The 26,776-nt window shown below is 43.8% G+C and overlaps 2 protein-coding genes across 7 annotated transcripts in view; one reads left to right on the top strand and one right to left on the bottom strand.

Moving 5' to 3' along the window:
• Positions 1-265: 265 nt before the first annotated feature.
• Positions 266-22,607, bottom strand: LOC131096211 (basic proline-rich protein-like). Its single transcript, XM_058044526.1, has 3 exons — positions 22,332-22,607; positions 18,888-19,124; positions 266-1,585 (listed from the first exon to the last, which is right to left on the bottom strand). Exons 1-3 carry the CDS (start codon positions 22,605-22,607, stop codon positions 266-268), a joined length of 1,833 nt encoding a protein of 610 aa, XP_057900509.1.
• A 105-nt stretch (positions 22,608-22,712) lies between these two features.
• Positions 22,713-26,776, top strand: part of ELAVL2 (ELAV like RNA binding protein 2) — an 89,573-nt gene continuing 85,509 nt past the window's right edge. For 2 of the 6 annotated variants that reach the window (XM_058043165.1, XM_058043154.1), the window contains exon 1: positions 22,725-22,765. The gene's annotated coding sequence lies outside the window, so the exon portion shown is untranslated. Of the gene's footprint in view, positions 22,766-23,499; positions 23,518-25,396; positions 25,437-26,776 lie in introns of those variants that run through there. The other 4 variants (XM_058043160.1, XM_058043164.1, XM_058043155.1 and 1 more) reach the window with 4 other exon arrangements.

Here is a 26,776-nt window from a genome sequence, read left to right as displayed (position 1 = left end):
GTGTGTGTCTGTGGGGTTTTTCTTAAGCCCACGACAAAGCACTATGAGGTCTGAATGGTAAGTTTTTGGGTTTTGCTTTTGTGTTATTTTTTTGTTTGTTTGTTTTGGTTTGGTTTTTTTGTTTTGCTTTTTTTTTTTTTAATTATTGCAATTTCTTCTGGAATCGGGGTTTAAAAAAAAAAAAAAAAAAAAAAAGAAGGCAGCAGGCACTATCGGTGGGGGCGGGAGGAGGAGAAAATTCTCGCACGTAACACAAACCTCGTGTCTAGCGGAGGTGCAGGCGCGGGCGTGCGGCGGGCGCGGTCCTGCCGCAGCGGGCAGGGCGGGGCGGGGCAGGGCGGGGCGGGGCGGGGCAGGGCGGGGCAGGGCGGGGCAGAGGAGGACGGGCGGGGCAGGAGCCGCCTGCAGGCGCCCTTGTCTCCGGCCGCTGCCCTTGGCGGCAGAGCTGCTGCGGGACGGGCGCCCGAGGGCTGCGCCCCGGATGCGCGCTGCGGCGGGATGTGCCCTGAGGCGGGATGCGCCCTGTAGCGGGATGCGCGCTGTGGCGGGATGCGCGCTGTAGCGGGACGCGCGCTGCGCCCGGGATGCGCGCTGTGGCGGGATGCGCCCTGTGGCAGGATGCGCGCTGTAGCGGGATGCGCCCTGTGGCGGGATGCGCGCTGTGGCGGGATGCGCCCTGCGCCCGGGATGCGCGCTGTGGCGGGATGCGCGCTGTGGCGGGACGCGCGCTGTAGCGGGATGCGCCCTGAGGCGGGATGCGCCCTGTGGCGGGATGCGCCCTGAGGCGGGATGCGCGCTGAGGCGGGATGCGCGCTGTGGCGGGATGCGCGCTGAGGCGGGATGCGCGCTGAGGCGGGATGCGCGCTGTAGCGGGATGCGCGCTGTAGCGGGATGCGCCCTGAGGCGGGATGCGCGCTGAGGCAGGATGCGCCCTGTGGCGGGATGCGCGCTGTGGCGGGATGCGCGCTGTGGCGGGATGCGCCCTGAGGCGGGATGCGCGCTGTAGCGGGATGCGCCCTGAGGCGGGATGCGCGCTGTAGCGGGATGCGCGCTGAGGCGGGATGCGCGCTGAGGCGGGATGCGCGCTGTAGCGGGATGCGCGCTGTAGCGGGATGCGCCCTGAGGCGGGATGCGCGCTGTGGCGGGATGCGCGCTGTGGCGGGATGCGCCCTGAGGCGGGATGCGCGCTGTAGCGGGATGCGCGCTGAGGCGGGATGCGCGCTGAGGCGGGATGCGCGCTGTAGCGGGATGCGCGCTGTAGCGGGATGCGCCCTGAGGCGGGATGCGCGCTGTAGCGGGATGCGCGCTGTGGCGGGATGCGCCCTGAGGCGGGATGCGCGCTGTAGCGGGATGCGCCCTGAGGCGGGATGCGCGCTGTGGCGGGATGCGCGTTGAGGCGGGATGCGCGCTGTAGCGGGATGCGCGTTGAGGCGGGATGCGCGCTGAGGCGGGATGCGCCCTGAGGCGGGATGCGCGCTGAGGCGGGATGCGCGCTGTGGCGGGATGCGCGCTGTGGCGGGATGCGCGCTGTGGCGGGATGCGCGCTGCGCCCGGGAGGAGCGCGGCAGAGAACCCCGCCTCCCTCCTGAGGGGCACTCAGGAAAGAAGCCGGGCATTGCACTGGGAGGGCTTATTTTGTAATTATTTATTTATTTAATCTGTCAAATCGATCTAATTTTCTTAAGGGGTGGTTGCTTAGAGCTGCTCGAGCCATCTAGAGAAATAGCAAGTTCCCTCACTTCACCATTTCCGTGGGTAATCATGCTCATTGCGACATTTAGCAGTAGGGGAGAATTTATGTCACCTGGTAGACAGTAATAGTTACCTTGCACCGACCTCATTCTGTGGATATCAGAATAATAGAATATGGGAAGTAGCAGTAAGTATTACTTGACTTCAGCATTACTTAAAGCAATACAGATAATTTTCATCAATTTAAATCTAGTCACTATTCTGATGACACTTTTAGGCTATTGACTGTTGTTGAAAGGACCAGAATTTACCTGTAGCCTGAAGTGATGCACTCTAAAGTGAGTCTAACAGAGTAAAAGAAAGTGAGAAAAAATGAAGTCTGCCCTCGCTGAGAAGAGTTCAAACTGCAAACTTCATAACTGTAGATATGGTCAGGGTTGATTTTTTCCTACAATCATTAATACTTATTAAACAAGGTTTTGGTTTATTTTATATTGTAATGTTTTCTATCCAAAGGCAGTAATGTTCAGATGGATATTTTCCACAAAAAACCTTAATGTATTGCAGAATTATTTTGCAGTGTCTTCTGTTCAAAAATACTTTTCTTCTGCTGAAAAGTCAATAATCCATAAAATATATGAGTATATTCAGTTTAATATTCGTTAGGATTAGTAACTTCTGCACAGTTTATCTTGAACTAGCTGCAGGTAGCTGAAACCTTCTAAGAAACCACAGGTGGTAAACCATACATGTATCTCTGTAGCCAGAAAGTTGTATTTCTTTTCTTCCTATCATAAAGGCTGTTTCTCCCCCCTTCTAATATTACATTCAGTAATATTCTCCTTTTATAGTGATGACACATAATTTAAGTGCTGTAAATATTTATACCTTTTATGCCTCCACTAATGGCTCACCTTTTATTATTGTTATTTTAAGCACTAAGTAGGAGAAAAGTGGTGAGCATTGGCAGGAGAGGATGCTGAATTTGTCGGAAAACTCAAATAACTAGAAGGGGACTCACTTTTCTGGCATATATTCTCCGCAAATGTCATCAAGATGGGTTTGCCTGTGCCCGTGGTTAGTCTGATTTCACATGGCCTGTCTCGCAGATGCTCTCAGGCACAGCAGCAGCCGCTCTTTGGTGCTCTCTCACCCACTCGCTCACAGTGCAAAGGCACGAGCAGCGCCCTCATTTACCCTCACCTCCATCTCTTTATGGAGATATCACAGGTTACGCATTAGTGACCCTTGATGTAAAAAAAAAAAAATAATCTCCAAACCACCACCAAACAGACAAGCAAAACAAAAAAATCGTCCAAGGAATCTAAGAATGCTGTAGGTCGAATTTAATGAAAGCTGTTGAAAAAGATTGGCAATCAAGAAAACTAGAGGACTCGTGGATGCAATATTTGATAGATTTACCTTGCTTGGCAGTGGCTAAGAGTGTGTTTGTCTGAGTAGATGATTGTAGAGGAAAGGCTTTATTTTCCTTGATAAATACCTAGGGAAAAAAGTCTGCCTGCTTGTGCAAACACATAGTGTATGCTACCTTCCTGAAGAATACGTGGAGGGATGTTCTGATGAAAGTGGAACTGAAAATCAGAGCAGTGACTGTGAGGAAAATGTAGACAGATACTTCCTGTATGAAATTACTAAGGGTGGAGCGGGAAGACCATGTACACACCTTAGAGCAGACAAGTAGGAAATGAGTTTAAATTCTTCTGATATCACACTTCCTAACTTCAAAATCCAGCCTTAGAGTGAAAAATTAGGGCTAAAATTGAGGGGCATCAGTAAAAGTACCAGAACTACATCAAATAGGAAAGAATTTCTTGAAAATTTATGGTAAAGGTGATTTTCTGGAGCTTCCTGGTCATCCTCTTCTGCTTCCTCAGGACTTTCTAAATAATTCTTTGGGATTATTTCCTTCCCAAACCACCTATAATTCTGAAAGCCCCTGTCAGTTGCTAGATGCCAAGTACCAAAAACTTGGTACAGAAGACATTGATATTTGTTCTGTTAGAATAATTGATTATAGCAATAGTTTCATCTTTGAAACTTAACAAAACAAGGTAGCAAGAACCTCTTGTTTTAGTACCGTAGTATAATTAAAAATAAAACCAAGATCAGTTTAAATTCTTTCCTTTCTGCCAAAGTATTTGTATAACTTCATGAAGTCTTGATCTGTATTACTTTGACAGTTTCTGTTTTGCATATTATATATAATCAAAGCATGAGTTCATGTTGAACTATTTGCCAGTTCAAGAACTAATTTTCTTAGTAATGATTCTTCTCAGAAAAGAGTTTGAAATTTTGGGAGTCAAAGTTCTGAATGGCATTGCTTTGTCTATTTTTACAGAAGAGATTGAAAGTAGTGGAAAAATAAGACTGCAGTTGTTTGGGGGGTTTCCATCTTCAAATAGTGTAGATGTCTATTAGTTAGAGATGTGAGAATCATTTAAAATTTATATCAGCTTCAGTGATGAAGTCACTGCAGCACCTTACATATTCTAAGCTTAATTAACTGCATGCTTAAGTCTACCACATTCTAAGATTTCACATGCAGGAAAATAAAAATATTTTTAAAAGAAATCACATTGCTTTGTTTAGGCGGTATCTGGGTCTTTTCAGACAAATATTATTAGAGCCTAATTTTCCTAACCTAAATGTTTGGTGATTCATATAAGGAAAGCTGTTGACCCAAATCCTGAAAATAGTTCTGCATGCCTGAAAAATAAAAAAAAGAACAACCAAAACCAAGAAAGACCCACCCAGCTTTAGACATGGTCATAGAGAAATGCATATATCTGATTCTCTTTAAAAGTACTGGAGGTACATCATGAGTGTGCTTCCATTCTCTATTTATAACAGGGTATTTATTGGTGGATGCACTTGCGAGGATACATGCCTCATATTTACTACAGAGAACTAAACATTTTTAATTTTTCCTAGTCCTTGAAATTAAAACCTTCAAGCACCATGGGAGTGCAAAACACATTATAATATATACTTAAGGGCTTTAAGCCATCAAGCCTTTTGAAACTTCAATGCTTGAAACTTTTGGTTTTTCGTGTTTTTGTGACATTATGATCAGTACTTCAAATGTCAGGCATTCAGAAACCTCTGGCAATAGAAGAAAATGTACTCAAGTGTCTGTGAAGGAGAATCTGTATTGAAATGAAACCATTTAGGTGGTGGAGTGGGATTCATGAGAGCTATGTTTTTCTTGGAAGTTCGCTTCACAATTTTTGTTACTGGCTCTGGGTGTTGTTTTGGTGCCACGATGACAAAAATGTCAGCCTAGTCTAGCTCAGCATAAATTGATCTGTATGGATTAGTAATTGTAGCTGTAAAAATCAAGGTTAACATCACAAGGGTGGTACTCTAGTGAGTAGTCAGCAAGTAGTTATTGTGGCTAGACAAGTTGTTTCTGTGAATTGCAGAAGGTATTGACCAGTGTGCTGGGAGTGTTGTGGTGCTGTGCTTGTCCTGGAATCCCTTCCCTGTTCACCTGATGCTTATGTTCAGTCAAAGAGTTAAGACTGACTTCTCTTCTAGAAATTAAATCCTCACGCTCAGCTGTATCTGTGGCCACAGAAGTGCAAAATTGGCACATTTCTGAGAACTGCTTTTTTTTTAAAGTACGAGATCTAAATACTAGATGTCATTATCAGTACCAAGAGATAACAACCACATATGGCCTCAGCATAAGAACAAATTTACAAATATTACCATTTGAAGAACTTTTATTTTCCCCCAAGAGTACAATTTAATGTGTATAAAGTGTTTGCTGCTTCAGTGGCTGCTTTTTCTACAATGTGTCATGGCTGCTGGGGTCAACATGGTCTAAAGGAAAGCTGGTTATTCCCTCTAGGCGTGACTTTACACTTTCTTGTTCCTGTAGCCCTACTGACCAGTCAGACAATCTGCAGAAGTGATAATTTATAAACAAAGTGGCAGGAGTGGGCATTGAGACATGGGGAGTACAGGCTGTTATTTTTATATCAGTGAATCAAGGTTTTGATTCTGAGCTATAAGATTTTTATGTTTGTTAAGTTCACTTTTTCTTGCTAGTTATGAAGTGTTCATTAAATCAGGTTTGGATATTTAATCCAGATTATGTAAATTGTTTTAATATAAGTGTTGAAATATAGCATTAAAATATCTTAACATATTAATAAATATATTAAAAATTTAAATTAAAAAAAATTAGAAGGCCAGTTTGGGAGGGGAGAGGGGGAGACAGAAACAAAATAAGCTCCCTGACTAGTGTCCCACTGTCAGTTATAATTTCTTTAAAAGTGAATGACCACTGGATTTCGCATTAAACTGAGTCTGCTGTGATGAGTTTTTACATTCCATTGCACACTATGTTGTTCAAAACATGCAGCATATGAAACAGATGGCTTGGGAAGACTGTCAAAAAAACCTGCTGGGCCTTCTCTGGTATTACCTTAAAGCAAAAGAGAAGATGAGTAAGTGTGCTGTAATTTTTGGCTTTAACACAGTGTTCAGGAAGCTCAGTGTCTGAAGGCAAGCTTACTCAATCACAGTAACACGTATAAAAACAGATACCTATTTGAGGGTAATAGAACAATAAAATTATTGGAAATTGTGGGGATAAAAGGAAGAATTGAAAATTGCAGTGGGAAAGGGGGCAAGATGCTTATCACAGGACTGAGCAATGCAGGAAAATAAATTTAACCAGGACTTTCTCATGACATCTTTAAATATTCTTGTGTACAATATAGTAGAAGATAAGTCTTGCAACCTCTAATTTAATTGTTTTAAATTATGATTTCAGAGATCTCCTTGTGAAATTAGCAGTTGAGCCTCCAAGACCTGCTTGGTTATGGTTTCAAAATTTCTAAGCATGTAGAATCTTCTAGCCAAGGGCAAGCAATGTATTTTGTACTAGAGGCATGAAAATCAGAGACTACTGTATGAATATAAGTCTGCAAGACAGTGTCTTTTCAGGAGACATTTCATGTACTGGTAGTATTATAAGTAGTAAGACATCCAAATTCCTCATATTCATGTCCACAATAAATTTTTAGAAGTAGCTCTTTAGTTTTGTTTCTTTTTTTTTTAAATCCCAATTTGTCAGCTGCATGCTTTTATTCAGCCTTGACCGAGAATTACTAGACCAGGTATTTCAAGTCAAAATTACTAAAACTAATAAATATTCAGTAGTATTAAAAAAGCAAATCCATATTTGGGTTCACAGTTTACTGAAATGAAGATTTATTTCCAGAAGGTAATATTACTATGTAACTGTTCAAAATGAAGACATTGCAGCATTAGGAAAATAATTTTCTTACTCATTGCTGAATTTTTGTTAACTATAAAAATGACCATACAAAATGATCACTGAAAGTTTCATGGATAGTGTAAATTTTTGCTACTTCTTTTTCTCATTTGTTGTTAGTTTCTTTTAAGTATTATCATTGTTCCGTTGTCTGATAAAGCTGAGGTGTTTAACTGGCTATCTCAGCTATATTTTTATTTTTCACGTCTGGAAAGTCATTGCACATGACTTTGCAATACAGTTATATTAGAACTTTGGGAGATGAATACCGCTAAAATTAAGTTATAATGCTTAAGTTTATCTATTATTTTTAAAATGCACCTTTAGCCTATTTTTACTTTCTTGGCCATGGGTTTTCATTTCATGTTTTAGGAAAATCCTATAAATGTTGTTATGTTAGTACTTCAAAATGGGAAAGAAAGGAAGAAACATGTGAAATACTCTTGTACTCATTTTGTTTGTAATTTTGAATAGCTTTCAAATTAGAATGATTTTTCCAGATTTTTATAGGCTTGCCCAATCCAGCTGTATATTTTATATGCTAATTTAAGTTCTATTTTTGTTCCCCTTGGGATTTTGAGTGATTATAATTGTTGCTCTTCAAAAGCCAAACAGATGATGATTGCCGCTTCAGGAATATACCAAAAGAAACCAGCTTTCATTAAACCTGCTCATCCACTTCATAATTATCTCCATTTTTTCTCACTAAGAAGCAGAAAAATGGCAACTGCAGTTCGTTGAAGCCAGTTCAGTTATTTAAACATCACTTTACTGAGATGACAGGAGGTGTTAAAGCAGAAGGCTTTTCAAACACTAAGATGTAGCCAGTCCTGTAATAGGGGTGCCAACTGGAAGACCAGACCCTTCATGTTAGCTTGGAATACGATGCTAGAGGCCAGAGAAGTTGCTGTGAGTTCTGCTCTGCCTGGGACAATTTCTGGAGGACAAAACATAGATTGATTTTGCAAGGTATTTTCTTGTCTGTCAGCTCTGCAAGAAGTGAGGACTAAGAGTAAGCAGGAACATGAGAGAGGAAGAAAGGAGGTTGGAACAGGCACTGACACAGACAGTAATGAAGTTAAATAGGCAAACGAAACAAGCTTTGATCATAGGTTCACTCTTTGTATCTGTCAGCCCTAGTGACGTTTGGAATGACCTGGGCTAAACCAGAAGGTTTCTCTAGAGTTTGTATCAGCAGTAAATTTTAGTTTAATTCCAGTTTAAAAACATTCATAGAGAGGTTTTGCAGTGAAGATCAGTGCTGGAGGGAAATGAATCCCTGGGAATTGCAACAAGATGCTCTGATATGTGTCATTTCATGAGCACTGGCATAAAGAGGGATGAAAAGATTCAGAAGCTTCTCAAGATCTAGAAATATGTAGACAGTTCTTTAGTTCACACAATTGGTTGAAAACCCCAATGTTTATATTTTTGCAGGTATCTTCTGGTGTTTTCCTTATCTTACAAATGTAAGTAGTGTTGCTGGGTTTTTTCCTACCTGCTCTCTGAAGTTTGATTCCTGCAGTTTACAGGAGGAAGTCTGACCATATGTGTTGCCATTTGTCCTCTGCTGCTTTGTTTATGCAGGCAGTCAGTGACAGTGTCTCTGTATAAATCACAGTTCACCACTCAAAGGGGCTGATACAAAAACAGTTCCATCATCAGTTTCTTCTTTAGAGACAGACTGCAGCAGCTGTCTTAAAACATGGATCTTTGATCAAAGAAAGCAAGAATCTTTCACAATTCTGATCTCCCACAGGTCACATTTATGCAGAGGAGATGACCAGGAAAAAAAGTATGAATTCAAAAGGGGATTAATTTAGGTTTTTATTTCTTAAGTTTAAAAACCTATATGAGAGCAGAGGTTAAACTAAGCCAATTGTCAGAAAGTCCTTTTTATCAATTATGGAGGCAAAACTTCTGTCAACCCATGCCTTTCTACCTTATCCAGAACGTTACAGAGTTTTGGCTATAGTAGCATAATCTGAGAGAAAAATTGCATGGCCTAGAGACTGGAGGGGAAAAAAAAAGCCCTTTCAGATAGAAGAGAGGTGTACCATCCACTGATTGCAGTTTTGTTGGTACAGCATGGGGAATCTTCTAAACTCATAAAGTTTTCTAAACTCACAATGCCTCGTTAGCATCAGCAGTGTAATCCTCACCTCCTTGAGACCAAAAGGCAGAAGGTGCAATCCCAGAGCCCAGGCAGCAGACTGCCGGGAACAGAGCTTTCCCTTTCAATCCCAAGCAGCTGTGTTCAGTCTGGCCAGCAGTTCTGGGGCATTTTCATCTCCAACTAGAGTGTCGTAGAACCAGATCAAGCTTCCCATCTAATCCAGGAGCCACAACAGTGAGGTCTTCTCTGGAAGGATCATTGTGCCCCTGTCACATGCAGACCCGGAATGGGTTTTATAAACCTACAAATTCAAACACTGACTGACTGATAACAGAGGCGCATTTCCTTTTGAAAACTGCTTTCAAATGAAAACATTATTTACTTCCCCCAAAGGTTTGATACTGCATCACCATTTGTCTGCATTTCTGTTGTTTAAGGACAAGTTTTGTACGACCTGAGCCGTTTTCCTCCCTTCCTCACGCTCTGACAGGAGGATTCCAGACGCTGCAGTGTATTTCTTTGTGCAGGAAAAGGAAATGGGAAGAAGAGAAACAGTGACACTGAGATCAGTCCTATCCATAAGGCAAATAAAGAATAGGTGACTGATCCTAAAGGCAGCTAATGTAGGAGTTTATAAGAGCTGACACCTACCTCTCATTTGTTATCAAGAAATGTTTCATCATGTCACCACTGCCTAAAAATCAGAGCTCAGTGCAGAATAACACAGTTCAGGAAATCCTGATCTGTGAATCCTGTCTTCATGTTTTGACTGCTTTGCTTTGGTCTTTATCCTCTCTTGCTTAATTTGCATTTATATTAAATAAAACTAAAAGTGTATTTAGGACTTAGTTTTCTAATTGCTTGTAATTCAAATTAGTATTTGCAAAATGTCCTGCACTTAATGAGGAAAGGAGCAGGAGGTTGCAGGTTGTAGATTGTAGAGAATATTGTATTAATTCTTTTTATAAATGGTTTATTAAACAAAGCACTACATCTAGATTCTAAATTTATTACCTTTCCTGAGGTAGCTTAATTGCTAAACTGTTCAAGATGCATTTCTGCAGTAGCAGTTTTGCAGTGTAACAATGTGCATTCTGCCATATCACTCTGATCAAACACCAAACTCTTTGCAGACAGTGCATTTTCACAATGGAAAATGATACTTCAGAGTCCTCTTTGCAAGCTGGCCACACTGCCTACTTCTAGCTGCAAAGTGCTCTTATACTTTGCAGCTGAAGAAGTATTTAGGCATCTTCTTTTAATACTTGCTTATGTTTCCTTCTTGTTATGTTACCATTCAGAGTAAACATTTTTAGCCAAATTAATGTGGAAGGTATTGAAAACTTATGCAAACATTAAGCATGAAAGAAAACTGTTCAAAAGCAGAATATTTCATGATTAATTGAAAACTACAATTTTGCATGTTAGGATTACCTCAATAGGATGGAAAACAACCATCATTTTTATTTGTCTGTTTTAAAAATTGTTTTTCAGGTTTTTGTTTTCTCAATGGTGGATATTTGATCTTATCCCCGCATTGTCTGCTTCTGGTGTGATTTCCTTGTAAAATTTGCAAAACTACAAAACATTCTTACAGAAGCAGTAAACACTAATAAATTATCTGTGGTGTTGTAAGAAATTGTGAAGATAGTGCCTCAGTACTTAAAGGCTAGGAATATAAATTGACTGGGTATGTTAAGAAGGAAGGTTTATTATAAAATATGGTATCTTTATTCTCAGGTATTTTTTGCAGAGTTCTGTGAATTGAAAAAAAAAGAAAAAACAAAACAGAGGAAATGAAAGTCTACTCTAAATAGTAATATTGAAACCAAAGAAGGAAAGATGAAAAAGCTTAACAGAAAGTTCTTGGCATAATAGGAGTTAAACAATGTAAGACTAGAAGGAATTCTTCTTTCCTCTGTAACCTAAAGGCAGCATAGTAAGAATAAAAGAGATATTCTATGGTATATAATCTCAGAATAATTAATGGAAATAACTGTTGCTACTCTAACAATTTAAAACCAGCTTTTTTACATTTTACATTAGAGCAATTTTCTTATGATTACTAAAGCACTTCCTAAAGCAACAATAATATTTATTTCTCCTATGAAACTGCAGCATTAAGAAGGTGGTACATTTGATGTTCATGGCCAGTCCATTTGAGAACAGTTCTTACATACAGTACAAAAATTAACTCAGGCAAAATGATACATGCATAAGATACATGTGTTAAGCAATAGAAATTCTTTGCAGTTAAATGGATGAGAATTGTTCTACATGTTTGACTCCATCTGCTATAAAAATTTCCATTTATTTCAGTAAGATTACCATACCAAGGAGAGCAAACTATATGTTGAAGTTTCCACAGTGTTACAGCTCTACATCACTACCTCTACATCTTATCCGAATGGAAATTTAGAAAGTCGTTTTCCATAATAGCAACAAAACTAAAGGCAAAGATGAACACATTCTGTCCACTCATTTAGTCTATACAAGCATCTTCTGGAGCTGTAACTTGGTTTTTAAAGAAAAATAAAAAACGTAAAAATTCTGTAGTTAACTTTTCTTTCTGTCCAAAAGCATTTGACTAATTAAGACAGTACTGGGCTATGGCTGAATCAGCACTTTACAATCAGAGCTGGGAGAAGCAACAATTACATAAAGACTAAATCCAGCTCTGTAGTTTTTAATAACCTTGTTTCTCCTTGTGTCAATCTTATCAAGAATGAGGAAAGACATAGCCTTGTGGACTGAAAAGAGATGTTAGAGGTGATGTCTCCAAACAGCAGCTGTTCAATTATTCTTAATGTGCTGTGGAGATGCAAGAAGAGCATCCCTGTGGAAGCATTAAGTTCTAGGAGAAAATGCTGGTTTTGGAGAGTGAAAAGGATATGTTCTGAATTCATTTGTTGTATCCCCACCTTCTCTCCCAAGCTTAAATCGGATAATGGGGTAATGATTCTTTATTTTTAATTTGCCATATGTCTCCTTATATGTCCAGAGTCTCTGTTTCTTTCTTTCTTGTGTATTAAAAAGGCAGTCTTTCCCAATTTGAATAACTACAGCCTAAAATACTTTCTTGACTCCTTTTCTTACTTTTAATACCTCTGTTTTCTCTCACTTACTGTTTCTTGTTTTCTGCCCACACCTACCAGGCACTGGGTGGTACAGCATTGCCACAATTTAACACCAGTTTATGGCAAACTAGGTGGTGGTGCTGTAGAACAGGCTCTAATGAGAAACTTTTTAATGCTTATGACTTTACTAGCCTTTTTATCCCATGTTGTGGAAATGGGCTTCATTTACAGTTCTTCAGCAAACCATCTTCATCAAAGCATGCAATTAAATATTGATTTTCTTAAGATATGCATGCACTACATATCTTAACATATACTCTATAGAAACTACGGTGATTCTATGCAGGTACAAGCAATAAATAGTTGATCCCTCTGTCTCAGCTGTCTCAGTCTTTCATGGAAAATGCAGTTATTCCAAGCAGAAAAGACTGCAGAATAAGTGACTGTCTGAACATCATATTACACAGTCTATCTGCATGGCCCATGATGCTCATTTGCATAGTAGGCTGTAAGGAACTCTAACACCCAGTTAAAATAGAAAAAAAACCAAAAATATATTAGCCTGTTTGAGCATGCTAAAGAAACATGGGGATCTGAATACATAAAACAAAGACTGGGAGAACAAATAAGATCCTGTTTGAAGGCAAATAAATGCCACATATCTGACTGTTAGAAAGTGAGAAGATGGATGTAAGTTTCACAATTCGGTTATTTTATTCTGGCTCTGAATATGCTCATTGACAATTGCAGGGATGCTTTAAAAGGATTAAGGAGGAACTATAGCAAAAAAATTAAAATAATTGGAGTGCAACTTGATATTTTCCTTTTGTCTTAGTGTAGCAGCTAGGAGCACTGATTCTACGTAGGTAGAATACATCCGGTATAAATCCTGTCCATTTCAAGCTTTTTCCATGCAGGAGAAAAGATTAAAAAGGAGGAGGATGGAAAGGCTAAGTAAGCCTTTTTACAGTGTTTTTAATAATTGTGGCTTAATTGCATTTGTTGCTTACATCCTCTTTCATGCAGATTGGAAATGTTAATCTCATATCTTTGGGAAGAGCTGTAGGTTTCCATAATCAAAAAGCAATATCCACTCAATCTGTAATACTAATTTCCTTTTTTCTGTCCCAAAAGTAAAAAAAACCGACCAAACAAAAACAAAACCAACAACAACAAAAACCACAAACAAAACCCCAAAAAACCCAAAACCAACCAAACAAAAAAGTTAAGTTCCACTTAAAAGTGGTTAAAGGTGAGTTGAAGGAGGCAGACTGTGCTGATTTAACACTTAATTTTTGCAAAGCAAATTTGAGTAGCAAAAAGATACTTCACAGCTTCTTGACCCATAACATGACTATTATCAGTTTTGTGATAAATATCACATGATTTACATCAGCTTTTAGTCTCACAATGTATCTTCCATTTTCTATAAGGGATGAAGAAAATAACATAGACATGATAGGGGAAAGATTACAAAAATCATACTATCATGAAAATACTGTTTCAAACCAGTTCCCATTATTAGGAGCCATTACTAGACCATGAAAATTTAATCCTGGTCCTTAATCACCTTCAGTATTTTGCTATTTGAACATAAAAAACAGATTCTTCATTGTGGTTTCGCATTCTGCAGTTTAAAGGTGAATCTTTAGTATCATTGCTTATGTCTGGTAATGGTGCCTTAAGTGTAGAATTTTTTTCCTTCTTGTCCAGGATGAATTTGGTGGGTGTGTATTTATGTGCCTGATGCAGGATTTTTGTTGCCCAAAGTTATCAATAAGTTACTATTTCACCATTTTAAGTGGCCAAATCGGAATTATGAAAGGATGCATGAAAGAATGCAGATTGTATCTAGCTTAATTCTGGATTACCATGTCTCATGTGGACCAAATAAAAGCAAATTGAAAATCAATAGCCAAATACTGAAAGGCACTTTAGAGGTTAGAAGTTAGAGGTCTGGAAGATCAAAATCAGAATGAATTCTTGAATTCAACAATGAGTCCTTGAATTTGTCTGAAAAAATGCTAGAATGCAAATAGCTTTGCTCATCAGACTTGTATTTGCTTGGTTTCAGTGCTCACTGACAGCCGGAGAAAAATGTGTAGAGAACTTTTCTAGTACTTCACAGGTTTTTTTAGCTCATGGGATCCATTTCTGTCTTGATGTGGTTTTTTGGTGGTGTTTTTTGGGGTGTTTTTTTCTGTGGTTTTAATGTTTTGGGTGTTTTATGTGATTTTGGGTTTGTTTTTTTTTTTTTTTTTTTTCTCAAACATTCAACTGATTTTAAATGACAAAAGGGGAAAAACATGATTTAGAACTGTCGTCATTTTGGTGGTGGGAAATGATACAAAAATCTTATTCTCTGAGGGAAAATAAACTTTATATCTGACTTTGAACCTCAGTAACTTGCCTAAGTAATGTGACTGAGTACTTTACTATTCTTAAAATACTACTTAAAAGTAGTACTCATTACTACTACAGTTAAAAATTGCCTTGATTTGGGAGGATTCTTTTTATCTAAGAAGCAGAAATAAGACTCATTGGTCTCTCTTTTTCCCAAATCTCTGCCAAAATAATAACAAAAAGAAATATAGCACCTTCATGTCTGTTCTGCAGGGCATATATCTATTATCTAATGACCAAACACAGAGAAGAACTTTCAGGAGAGATGTATGTCCATGACAACATCAGAATAATTTGCTGTAGTTTTGTGACATATTTTGTTCCACTAAGTCATATGACACAGTGCAGTATGCTACTATTAGTTTGAATAACCTTTTAGATATTTAAAGCTACACAATCATTTATGATTTGGATTTGCTGATGACTCACCTCCAGCAGAATCAAAGTAGTACAGAGCTATGCATAGTACTTCTGATGGAAAAACTGAGTTGTATAACAGAAGAAACAAAACCTCCAGCACTTAAAGAGAAGAAAACTAGGCCAGCACCAGTGAAAGACCATTGTGTCATCCACAGTTTAATAGTTCAGATATAAAAAAGAAAAAAAGTAGTTATTTAGATATTTATAAGCTTGATAGTTCAAAGGAAGATATTGATGATATAAGTAACATAAGGGAAGTCCTTTTTGAAAGTGTGATTTGGTTTTTGTATCAAGTAATTGCAAGAAATAATTGGCAAATTCCACATCTTTTGAATATTAAGCCACTTCTTTATTAAAAAATTGTAACATGTAACATATAAATATAAAGGAAAGTATGAAAAACTATGTAAAGTTACGAGGCAAGCATGGAGGACACATAAAAAAGAGATAACTGCCTTTAAAATATTGCTATGAAAAAAGTATTTTTAATATTCCCTTCTCAAGAGCGTGCTCACAGTTGTTCACTCCCCACATTTGAGCAATCATAGCAGGTGTGTGTTATAAAAAGATTAACTTTATTTGGAGAAGGAGGGAGATAAGCTAGTTTCACACACTTTCTCAAATCCTGCCCTTATATGTTAGCACAGAACACAATGTGTACCTTTACTGAATCATTATTGCTAGCTGGGGTCACATTCATTTAATTGAATAAAACAAAAAATTGAAGTTGATACTTAAAATTACGTGGAATATATTAAGTACTTGCCTTACAAGGTCAAAAAAATTCCATCTATTACCTCTGTGATCTGATTATTTGAAAATGATCTAATCACATATTATACAAACACCATGGAATTTACAAGGACTTTTTCAGTATAATAATGGAAGAAACTTCCACTATATTGCTTCACTGTGGTGTCAGCAGGAAATACGTTGGCATACTAAAAAAGCTATCTTTGAGTAATACGTGCTTTCCACCTCAACAAATGAAAACAGACACAGGCTCTTGAAAAAAAGTAAAATCCATCTTTTAAGTCAATATTCCTGTAGCTTTAATACCATGAGAGGATATGCTCATTACAATTGCTTTATAAACATATATCTTTTTCTTGGAGAAACTTATTGTTATGGTGGAAGTCTAATCTAACTGAATTGACAGTATTTGGGATGATTCACTGGACAACTTAAAAAGAACTTGTTATTTTGGGATAAAATGCAGCATTAAAAATATTGATTGTATTCTTGCTTTTCATTGTCTCTTTGACACAAGGTTATTTCTCCTCACATTTACACAGTGTTTTGCTGGCAAGGGTATCAATCACTTCAGGCTCTGTTTATGTATTCCCCACAAATTAGAAGGCACAAGGGCAAATTGTTATAGTTGAGTTCTCTGGCTGGTGAATTTTATCAAACCAACCTGCCTTCTTGTGAACTCTAAAGTGCATCTCAAAAACTAAGTGTGTTTTTGATTCAGGGACAGCCACTTGGCAGTAATTTGCATGTGCTGAAACTGCACAGTGGACCTAAGTTGCTGAACAGGTTTGACCTTATCCACATGTGCCTTATGCTTTGTCACATCAAACACTTTCTCACATCTCATTACTCACATCATTAGTAAAGCCACCAGATCTCAGGGACCAGCAAAAAGCTGTATCTAACAAAGTGCATGTGCCAAAGATGGGTCTCTTCTCCCCTGATTCTGCCTTTCCTCTTGGCTCTGAGAAAGCTTACTGTTTTAATATATGAAATAAATTACTCATCTTCTGGGTCCTTGTAACTGATAGCTCATGCTATCAGATATGTTTAAGTGACAGGCTAAGGCCAAATACATGCGGTTAGATTATCAGAGGACAGAAGTAGTCTCGCCACTGTGCCCTCCATTTAACAAGTCTGAGTGGTAAATCTTTAGGTTTCTGTTCAGGTTTGGGTTTCTCTTGGCTTAAGTACCTTGTGTTTCATTAAGGACTAGTTAATCTTGTCTTAATTTTTTATTTGAAGAAGATGGAAAGGTGGCCTTAGTGGCTAAAATTAGGTAACTTAATGGTTTACAAGCCTATACAGTTACTCTGGCTCTTCAAGAAACAATCACAAGGAATTAGGTGCATGTAGCAAACCCTTCTTTGGAAAATAATGCTCTGTGACCTTATGTTCCAGTTACATGCCTTTTAATTGCATTTTCTACGAAGTTTTTTTCAAAAAAACACAGATCAAAGGTAAACTGAACTCAGCCTAAAGTTAAGTATTTCTGTTGGAAAAAGGTGGAGCTATAATATTTTAATTTGATAATATTTTAATGAAGCTAAAAACACAGTTTGAAACAAGATTTTTTTTTTCTCCTATAGAATATATTAGTTTGTGTACTATGGCTCATAGTTTTTCAAGTGAGTAGTTCCAAAGGTCATTACAGATTCTTTTCACAGCAGCAATTAATTTTTTTTTAGCTGTGCTCACAAACACATGTTTGTATTGTCTGCTAGAGAATTGAGCTTGTGTGCTTTCATGTGAGCTTGACTGTTGTGTATTAAAAATCACAGTGCAGTTCCTTCTCCCGCAGAGGAAATGGGGAATTGAAAATAAGCTGCTGCAGTTTCAAAGTGAAAGTGTTTTGTCCTTTGTAAAGAACTTGACAGCCAAATGGATGGTTTGTTCTGGGACTCAAAGATATGTCACAACAGTGGAACAGACAAGGAGCCCCCACCCCAGTTCAGGTACTGCTGGGACAGCAATTTGGGATGGGGATTTTTTAGGGTGTTTTTATTAAAGCAGCATCAAGTAAGAGAAACCTATTTCTCTTTGCTGAATAGATCCTAATGACAGTTTACTTCACTGGATTATCAGCAACATGCTGGCGGCTGTGCCACCTGAATTTCAATTTCTTAATTTACAGCACAGATAAAATAGAATAGAGCTCGATCTCTGCTGCTCTTTACACTGGGCTTGTCTTATCAAGCATGAAGTTTGGCGCATTGCAAAGCTATTCAAGTCATTATCTGTTGAGGACCTCTTGAGCCATCTCTATCTCTGCACTGTGCTGATAAGACAGCTGTTTCTGTAGCTGCAGTGTCTCTCTGGGCTTCGGTCTTCTTTCCGTGCAAACTACAGCTTTGTCACTGTGCCCTGATGCTGTCACTTTCTCTGTTGTGCAGTAATTTGATCCAAGCACAAAAGAGGTTGATGGCAGCAACTGACTGGCAGGTGACACAGTCTTATTTTACAATTAGATGTGCATTTCACACTGCTGGAAATACAAATCCTCAATAAAAGAAACTATCTCAGCTGTGGTGCCGCAGCAATCTGCCTTTTCCTGGTCGCAGTAGGAAACAAGTAAATATATAATAGTTTAGATAAACAGACAACTTCTTTCAGGTATTACTTTTTTTTCCAGACAAAGGTTACACAGTTGTCTGTAGAAAATCTGAGGAGTTGTGGTTACCTTTTGTAGAGATACCTTTTTAGTCTCAATTGAAAAAAAAAAAAAAGCGAAACATCCCCCTTTGTTTTCCCCTCCTAAATGCTAACCGCTTTTTCACAATAGTTTTTATTACAATTCAGACATTGCTGTGTAATAGAATAGAAAATTATATAGTAGCCTCAGTTGCAGTGTTCATACTGCTGTAGTTTAGCACAATGCCTGTATCTGATGACCGAAGAGAGGCTCAGAGAAGGAGCAGGTAGAACAATCGCACACCCATACTGAAGGCCATGCGGGTATGTTTTGTCCCGGTAAGTGTGTGTGTCAAGACTTGCTCTGAGACCCTCATGCATGTCACCGTTTGTTTGTGAAAGGAATGGGAACAAACACAGGTTAGCCCTAGGAAAAGAGCCCGCAGAGTCCCAGGCGTTCAGTAACACACAGGCACAGCACACCCACCCATTCACACGACGGCAGCCGAACACCACGAGTCAAGAGCCATTTGCCCGAAGTGCTGGCGAGGGAGTGCCAAGCGCGCACGCACTGATATCCCGTACGGATCGAGGTGCTTCCCCAGGACAGGGAGGGCCCGCTCCCCTTCCCGGGGCGGCCGCCGCTGTCCGTGGTGCTGAGGCGGGGCCGCGCCGTTCGCTGCCCTGCCAGCCGCCCCGTGCGCAGCAGCTGCTGCTTCGCTTGCTTTATTTCTGATTTTTTCACTTTCATTAAAAAAAAAAAAAAAAAAAAAAAAAAAAAATTTAAAAAATCCCCCTCTGTGCTAGCCGGTAAACATTTTTCTTCCAGCGCAATTTTGCTGCTTTTACTGCCATTCCCTGACCACTTATTTCCAGCCAGAGGATTCAACAGGGTTCAGCACGCCTGAACAACCAGCCCTTCTCTCCTCCTACTTCTCTCCTTCCATGTCCAACGCCTATTTAGTAACCCATACACGTTTTAGCTAAAGGCTATGTCCAGACAGCCAGCTCCTGCTAATCATAGAGACTTTTTTTTCAGACATATTACTTAAGCAAAGGGTAACTTCACAGGAAAGTGTTTTTTCAGGGAGAATGGAAAATTTAGCTTTCCTTCTGACATTGCTGGAACCAAGGCCCTCTGAATACACATCAGAGATGAGAAAGGCCGATGACAAGGCAATTTGCTAAAACAGCTATTTTCTGCCTAATTTCACTTTAGCACTGTGTATTGACAAACGTGACAGATGTGAGTACACTACTGGTAGAGATACTAAGCCTCAAACAAAATGTATAAAGTTTGGGTTTTGTCTCGAAAAGCCGGCCACTAATTGTAGGTGGAAGGTTGTTCCTTTTGGGTGGGGAGTGTTGGGGGGAAGATGAAATCAGGAGTTCTGAATATCAGACCTGACAGGGAAGCTGCTGAGAGCGGAGTCCTTTAATTTCCTAAAAGTTCAGGAAGACACTCTTCTGGTTTCTAACAGCATACATTTTGCATTTTGTCATCCACTTTAAACAGAGTTTCTTTAGTTCTAAAACCAGATATGTATTATACTGTTCTAAAATTGGTGGCGGGGGGGGGGGGCGGGGGAGGGAAGGGCCTGACATGTTTGGGGGTATTGAGTGAATGCATCAGACTGCTTAAGAAATCATCTAAATAAATTTTTAAAATTTTCTCCCTTCCTCTCTTTTTATACATTAACTATGTTCTCCTAAGGAATACTTTTTTTGCTTAAACACATAAAGCAAAAAAGTAATAAATAACTAAATCTAGTAATTCTGAAGACAGAAACATTGTGCACAGTATTTATAGATGTTTTCTACTTGATAGAACAAACAGTACTTACAGCACTTTATTTTAGAAATATATATATATATAAATATATGTAAGACTTGCTGATAAATGATTCTATAGACTAAAGAACCTGAGCAGCTTAATTTTGACATCATTAGGAGACTTTCAGAAGCAGTTTGGCTGTTTCAAAGGGTAAAATTTGCCATAATTAGACAAGTCTGAGCCTCAGACATAAGCTGAGAAAGTGCAGACTTTTCTGAACTTTTCTTACACTGCAAGGGCATAATTTATATATACATCCACAAACTGTATGTGAGTAGGCATCACTTCATGTAGGACCTTTGTATAAACAGCTTTGAGAAAGCAGGTGCCCCCACCCCACTCCTTATTCAGTTCTCAGAGTGAGTAGTTTGCTACTTGTTCCGCCAGGAAGTTATTCACCTTTTTGGAATGCTGCTGATTTAAAAAGTTGGTGATACATTGTTTATTATTAGATTGTGTGTTCTAGAAAAACACTGGCAGCATTAAGCATAGAACCAATAATGTAAAATGTAAAATCAGTCCTTGTATAACTCTCAGTTGTTGCAATAGTAGTAGGATAGGGAGATCATAAGAAACAGAGAATACACAATTCATTGTATATCATTTATAAACACACAGGGACACTCTCATTGAAATGCTCTATTTGAAATCTCTATTTGAAATCACATGCCTCTATTTTTGTGCCTTGCTACACGCAAATGCCAGAATAGTCTAAATAAGCATTTACTTTCTGAAGGGTGTAAGTGCTTTGCTATTGAAAATACATGACACACACTTGTGTTACAGTAGAAAAGCCATGTTTAGAAAGCACTTCTGATTCTGAAAAGACGATCAAGTGCAGTGAAGGTCAAACAGTATGGAGAGTAAAAGGCACCCTTCAGAATACCATGCAGGATTGTTTCTTCTGTACACCACCTCTTTTCTTCACAAACATGTTTGCGCTGCAAGACAGAATTGACTACATCATGAATAAAAGCTCCTTCCTTCCTTCCTTCCTTCCTTCCTTCCTATCCTTCCTTCCTTCTTCCTTCCTTCCTTCCTTCCTTCCTTCCTTCCTTCCTTCCTTCCTTCCTTCCTTCCTTCCTTCCTTCCTTCCTTCCTTCCTTCCTTCCTTCCTTCCTTCCTTCCTTCCTTCCTTCCTCTTCCTTCCTTCCTTCCTTCCTTCCTTCCTTCCTTCCTTCCCTTCCTTCCTTCCTTCCTTCCTTCCTTCCTTCCTTCCTTCCTTCCTTCCTTCCTTTCCTTCCTTCCTTCTTCCTTCCTTCCTTCCTTCCTTCCTTCCTTCCTTCCTTCCTTCCTTCCTTCCTTCCTTCCTTCCTTCCTTCTTCCTTCCTTCCTTCCTTCCTTCCTTCCTTCCTTCCTTCCTTCCTTCCTTCCTTCCTTCCTTCCTTCCTTCCTTCCTTCCTTCCTTCCTTCCTTCCTTCCTTCCTTCCTTCCTTCCTTCCTTCCTTCCTTCTTCCTTCCTTCCTTCCTTCCTTCCTTCTTCCTTCCTTCCTTCCTTCCTTCCTTCCTTCCTTCCTTCCTTCCCTTCCTTCCTTCCTTCCTTCCTTCCTTCCTTCCTTCCTTCCTTTCCTTCCTTCCTTCCTTCCTTCCTTCCTTCCTTCCTTCCTTCCTTCCTTCCTTCCTTCCTTCCTTCCTTCCTTCCTTCCTTCCTTCCTTCCTTCCCTTCCTTCCTTCCTTCCTTCCTTCCTTCCTTCCTTCCTTCCTTCCTTCCTTCTTCCTTCCTTCCTTCCTTCCTTCCTTCCTTCCTTCCTTCCTTCCTTCCTTCCTTCCTTCCTCCTTCCTTCCTTCCTTCCTTCCTTCCTTCCTTCCTTCCTTCCTTCCTTCCTTCCTTCCTTCCTTCCTTCCTGAATGTTTGTTAGAAAGTATATTAATCTATTATTACTTAACACCCATTAATGTATCCACTCCAGAAAGACTAGAGCAGTCCCTGCCGGTAATAACAAACTTGGCACACATACAGCCAGAAACTGGGTGGAGTGGGGGCGTAAGGAAAAAAACCCAAACTAACAAAACCAAAAAAGCCAAACAAAAACAAGCGGACAAGTAACACAAAACCAACCAACAACAAGAGAAAAGACACCGCCTTCTCGGCGGCACCTCTTGCTGAGGAATGGTGGCACTGCGCGCCGGCCGCCCCCGGGCGTGCCGTGATGCACCGCCCCGCACCCACGTGGCTGACGGAGCAGCAGCAACGGCCGCGCCACCGGAGCAGCGGCCCGGCGCCTCGCGGGCCGCGCTGGGAGCGGGCGCGGGGCGGTCGCAGCGCCTCGCGGGGCCGCGCCGGGGCCGTGTCGGGCCGCCCCGGCCCCGGGCCCGCCCGCGCGCGCGGAGGCGGCCCCGCGCGGCGCAGCTCACGCTGAAGCGCGGCGCCATGCGCCCTGCCGGAGTGGCGGCCCGCGCGGCCAATGGGCGGCCGCCGCCTCGCCGGGGGCGGGGCGAGTGAGCGGCGGCCGGGCCAATGTGGGCGCGCGGCGCCGCCAGCAGCCTGCGTTGCGCCGGGGTGCGGGGACGCTGCCGCGCGTGGCGCCGGGGTAGGCGTGGGGCGGCTGCCTGGCGGGGGGGCGGGCGCGGACGGACGGACGCGGGACGGGACGCGGCCCGCCTCTGGACGGACACACGCCCCCCCGCCGCGTCCCCCGCGGCCCGCGCTGCCGGGCGCGGCGCGCAGGAACGCACGCAGCCCGGCGCGGCGGCGGCAGGAGCCGGGGCGGCGGGGCTGCTGTAAATCTGCGGAGCGGTCCGCCTCCCTGCGAGGCACGGCGCGGCACCGCACGGCGTCGTTCCCCCCCCTCCCCCCACCCCCCGCGCACTCAGCGATGCTTGCAGTTGTGCTCGGGTGGCGAGCCGCTAGGAAGTGACCAGCAGGGAAGGGAGGGAGGGGAGAGAGAGAGAGAGAGAGAGAGAGCGTCTTTAAAATCGCCCTTCCATCCTTCTTTTCTTTGTTCCTTCATTTCTCTATCCCCTCGTTTTGTTCCATTGGGTCGCGAAAGGAGGGTCGTCCTGTCACTCTCCCACTTTTGAGTTCTCCCATTTTCATTTTTTAATTTCTAATTTTTTAATTTTTGATTTTTCCCCCTTAGTGTTGGAGTGTTGGGGGTGGGGAGGGAAAGGTAATTTTGGTCTTGTTTTTGGTTTTTATTTGCTTCCTTTTATAACTGTCAGCAATTTAGCTCTTGTCTGTTGACTTGAGAGAACTATCCATCTGCCTCTTACTCCTGATCGGCAGAACTGCACCGTTACTTTTTTTTTTTTTTTTTTTTTTTTTTAATCCGAGGACTGGAAGGTAAGTTATGGCTTGATTCTTTCTGTTATTGTACGTGTCCGATAGCGTCCACGCGACCCACTCCAGAGGTGCATGCCTTGTAGAATTATGCTGATCACCTGCTGTGTTTGCTCCGTATTGACACGGTTCGTGCCGACGGCGCTGAGTGAGGCTGTTCGTGGCTATGGCAGCATGCCCGCGGAGCTGAGTTGCTGAAAGTGTTTCAGCGTGGGAGGGCAGCCGCTGAAAACTGGGGGACCGCACCGCGCCCACGCAGGATGGCAATGCGCATCACTACCTGGGCTGGCCCAGCCGCAAAGTTCCCGGCGTGACCGCGCCCGTCCAGCTCCGGATACGTCTCCTTGCGGGGAGTATCCGAGGGGACGGACCCGCACCGCGCTGGTCGAGGGAGACGGTATCACTTTGAGGAGATAAACTCGCATTTTCAGATTAGCCGGGATAAGGCTCTCCGCGCCTAACTGCATTAGCCGCACGACGGTTTTTTTTTTGCTTCCTGCGGGGCTGGGAGGCGACTGCGTGCCACGGCGCACAAAGACGCGGTCGGCAGCATTGTCAGCGGGAGCGGAGGGGCGGGCGGCGGGCTGAGGGGAGCCGCTGGGGCTTCCGGAGAGAAGTCTATTGCTGTCGGGTGGGCCGGGCCCGTGTCTGTTCGTGGGAATGAATAACGCGCCGCGGGAGGGGACGCGTCCCTTTGTTCCGGGCGTCGGGGCTCTGCGCGGCGGTGCATGGGCAGCGTGGGCGTGGGCGGCCCCGATCTCTGTCCGTGGGTCCTAGCGGGGCGGCGGCGGCGCTGACAGCGGTCCGCCGGTGTGCGCGAGGAAAGTTTGCGTCCGGCAGCCGCGGCAGGGATCCCAGCGAGGCTCCGGGCAAAGGGGACGGACGGGGCGTCCCGTCATCAAGGCGCGTCTCCCGTCCTCTCGCCCTTCGTCCCTGCGGCGGTGGGGAGGGTCTGGGAAGGAGGAGAAGGCGGCGATGGTAAACGCTGGCGCTGCAGCTTGTGCTACCGGCAAAGACCGGCCGGGGAGCACTGCCATTGTTTAATTTATGCTGCTTGCCAGCACGCTACACCGTACCCATCTATTTCACCTATGAAAATAACTAATGTGATGTCTATATGAGCGAGACAAATGGATAGTTACCCCTCTAGTCGTTTTCAAGAACCGGCGGTGAGGCGGTGTATTTTGACTACTCTTTGGAGCGCTGGGAGGGGGCGGGGGACATGCGCTCCCGCGGGGACGGGACCTCCCCTCGCCAGCACTGACGCTGGAGCGCTACCCGCGCGGAACGAGCCGCCCGCAGGAGCGCAGCCGCGGTGCTCGGCAGCCGAACCTTGCGGGGGCGAGGAGGGGTCCCCCTCGCAGCCGGGGCGATGCACGAAACGGGACGGCGCTGTCAGAGAGGCTAATGCCCGTCGCAGGTCACGGAGCGCTCGCTGCCGCTGCGCCCCTTCGGCCGGGCGGCTTGGGGGCTCGTTCGCCCCACCGAGCCGTTTTCCAGAGAGGGAGGCAGCGTGGAGCCTCCGGACTCGACACTTTTTAGGGAAAGACGGGGAACCTTAGAGAGATGGGCAAGAACTGTGGGTAATCTTGCCTCTGACCCTGCTGGGGACGGGGGAAGGCAAGCTCCCGCCCCCATCCTGATCAGCAGACTCCGCTGCTCTCCCGGCCGCCCCAAGGCGCCCGGCAGCGCTAGCGGAGTAGGGCCCGCCCGGCCTTGGCTCCGCCAAGTACCCGCATTGCCCGGGGGCGCGGCCCCGTGGGGCGCCGGGCTTCTTGAGTGGCCGCCGGCAGCGTCACTCAGGCGGCGGCCGCGGGGGCGGGCTGTGGGGGCCTTTATCTGCCCGTCAGCGAGCGGGGATTCTCTGTTGGCGGCCGGGCGAGTGCGGGACGGTGGTGTGGCGGGAGTGCCAGAGCCATCAGGTGAGGCGGGGCGCTGCGCCGCTCCCTCGGTTAGCAGATACCTTTTCCCCACTCTGCTTCCAGCCTGGTACCGCAGCAGCGGTAACCAGGCTCCTCGAAACTCGCCGCTCCTGCAGGACAGCGAGCAGACGGACTGCCGGTCCCGGGCTGCTGAAATGAGGGGCGGGTCGAGGGGCTGGGAACGGAGACGGGGCTTACGGGGAACCATGCGGTCTTGGCAGAGGCGCGCCGGGACGTTGGGTTGGCCCCGCAGGAGGAGTGGAGGAGAGCTGGAGCCGGAGCGGGGCTGTAGCCTGCGCGGGGAGCACGGCGGGAAGGCGGGGCGGCCTGGGATTACTGGTGGCGTTAGGTTAAGAGGGGCTTCTTGGCAGTTGTGGACAGCAGGTTTTTTTTTTTTTTTTTCCTGCGAACGGTTACTTCATCTCCTTTCCCCTGTCCCGTACTAGATGAGTTTATACGCTTTTTGCTTTAACCTTCGGACTTTTCTGACTATTTTCTTTCTTTCCGCTCCCTCCTTTTTTTTTGTTTTTTTTTTTTTTTTTTTTTTTTGTTTTTTTTTTTTGTTTTTTTTTTTTTTTTAGTGTAGTTATAATTAGGTGCTTAAACACTTGTCCCCCGGACATAACATTGTTCAGTAAACCCCTTTTGTTTAATCAGCAGTATCCCTGAATGACTTTCATCCCACCTTTCTCTAGCGTGGCCCTACCACTCGAGCGTCGCTCTCATTCTCCCCGCAAGCTGCACCCTCCTTTCCGCCTTGTTCGCGTCTGACTTTGCTCTAACCGGAGCGCTTATGTCCATTATGTTCACCGTAGTGCATCTGCCGCCTCCTGAGCGCGCCCCGCGGCGCGGCGGAGCCGTGGGGCGGCAGAGGGCCGCGGGTGGAGGGCGCGGGGCTGTGCCTGGCCGCGGAGGGGCCGCGGGGCTGTGCCTGGCCGCGGAGGGGCCGCGGGGCTGCCCGCCGCACCTGCGGGGCGTGGGGAACCGAGCCGCGCCCGCGGGCGGGGCCGGTGGGGGCTCTGTGGCCGGCGGCAGCAATCCCTGCGATGGAAAAGGCGCGGCGGAGCAGCCGGTGCTGCCTGTGCCGGCCTTCCGCGCCCCGGGCTCGGCGGTGCGGAGGGCCCCGCCCTAGCGGAGCGGGCCCTGCTGGGCTGCGGAGTTCCCGCGCTGCAGAGGGGAGGCCGGCCCTGGGGATGGGGTGAGGGTGCTCTGTTTTATTTTGGGGGTCACGTCGCGCTGAGGAGTCAAGGGTCGCACCGGCGCGGCGCGTCCGAGCTTGGTGAGGCCGCCAACCCGTCATCTCTGCTTTTGCACGGAGCATTACCAGGTTCGGTGTATTG

Source organism: Melospiza georgiana, chromosome Z, assembly GCF_028018845.1.
Source record: "Melospiza georgiana isolate bMelGeo1 chromosome Z, bMelGeo1.pri, whole genome shotgun sequence".
Taxonomy (NCBI): domain Eukaryota; kingdom Metazoa; phylum Chordata; class Aves; order Passeriformes; family Passerellidae; genus Melospiza; species Melospiza georgiana.
This window is presented reverse-complemented; position numbering and strand designations above follow the sequence as displayed.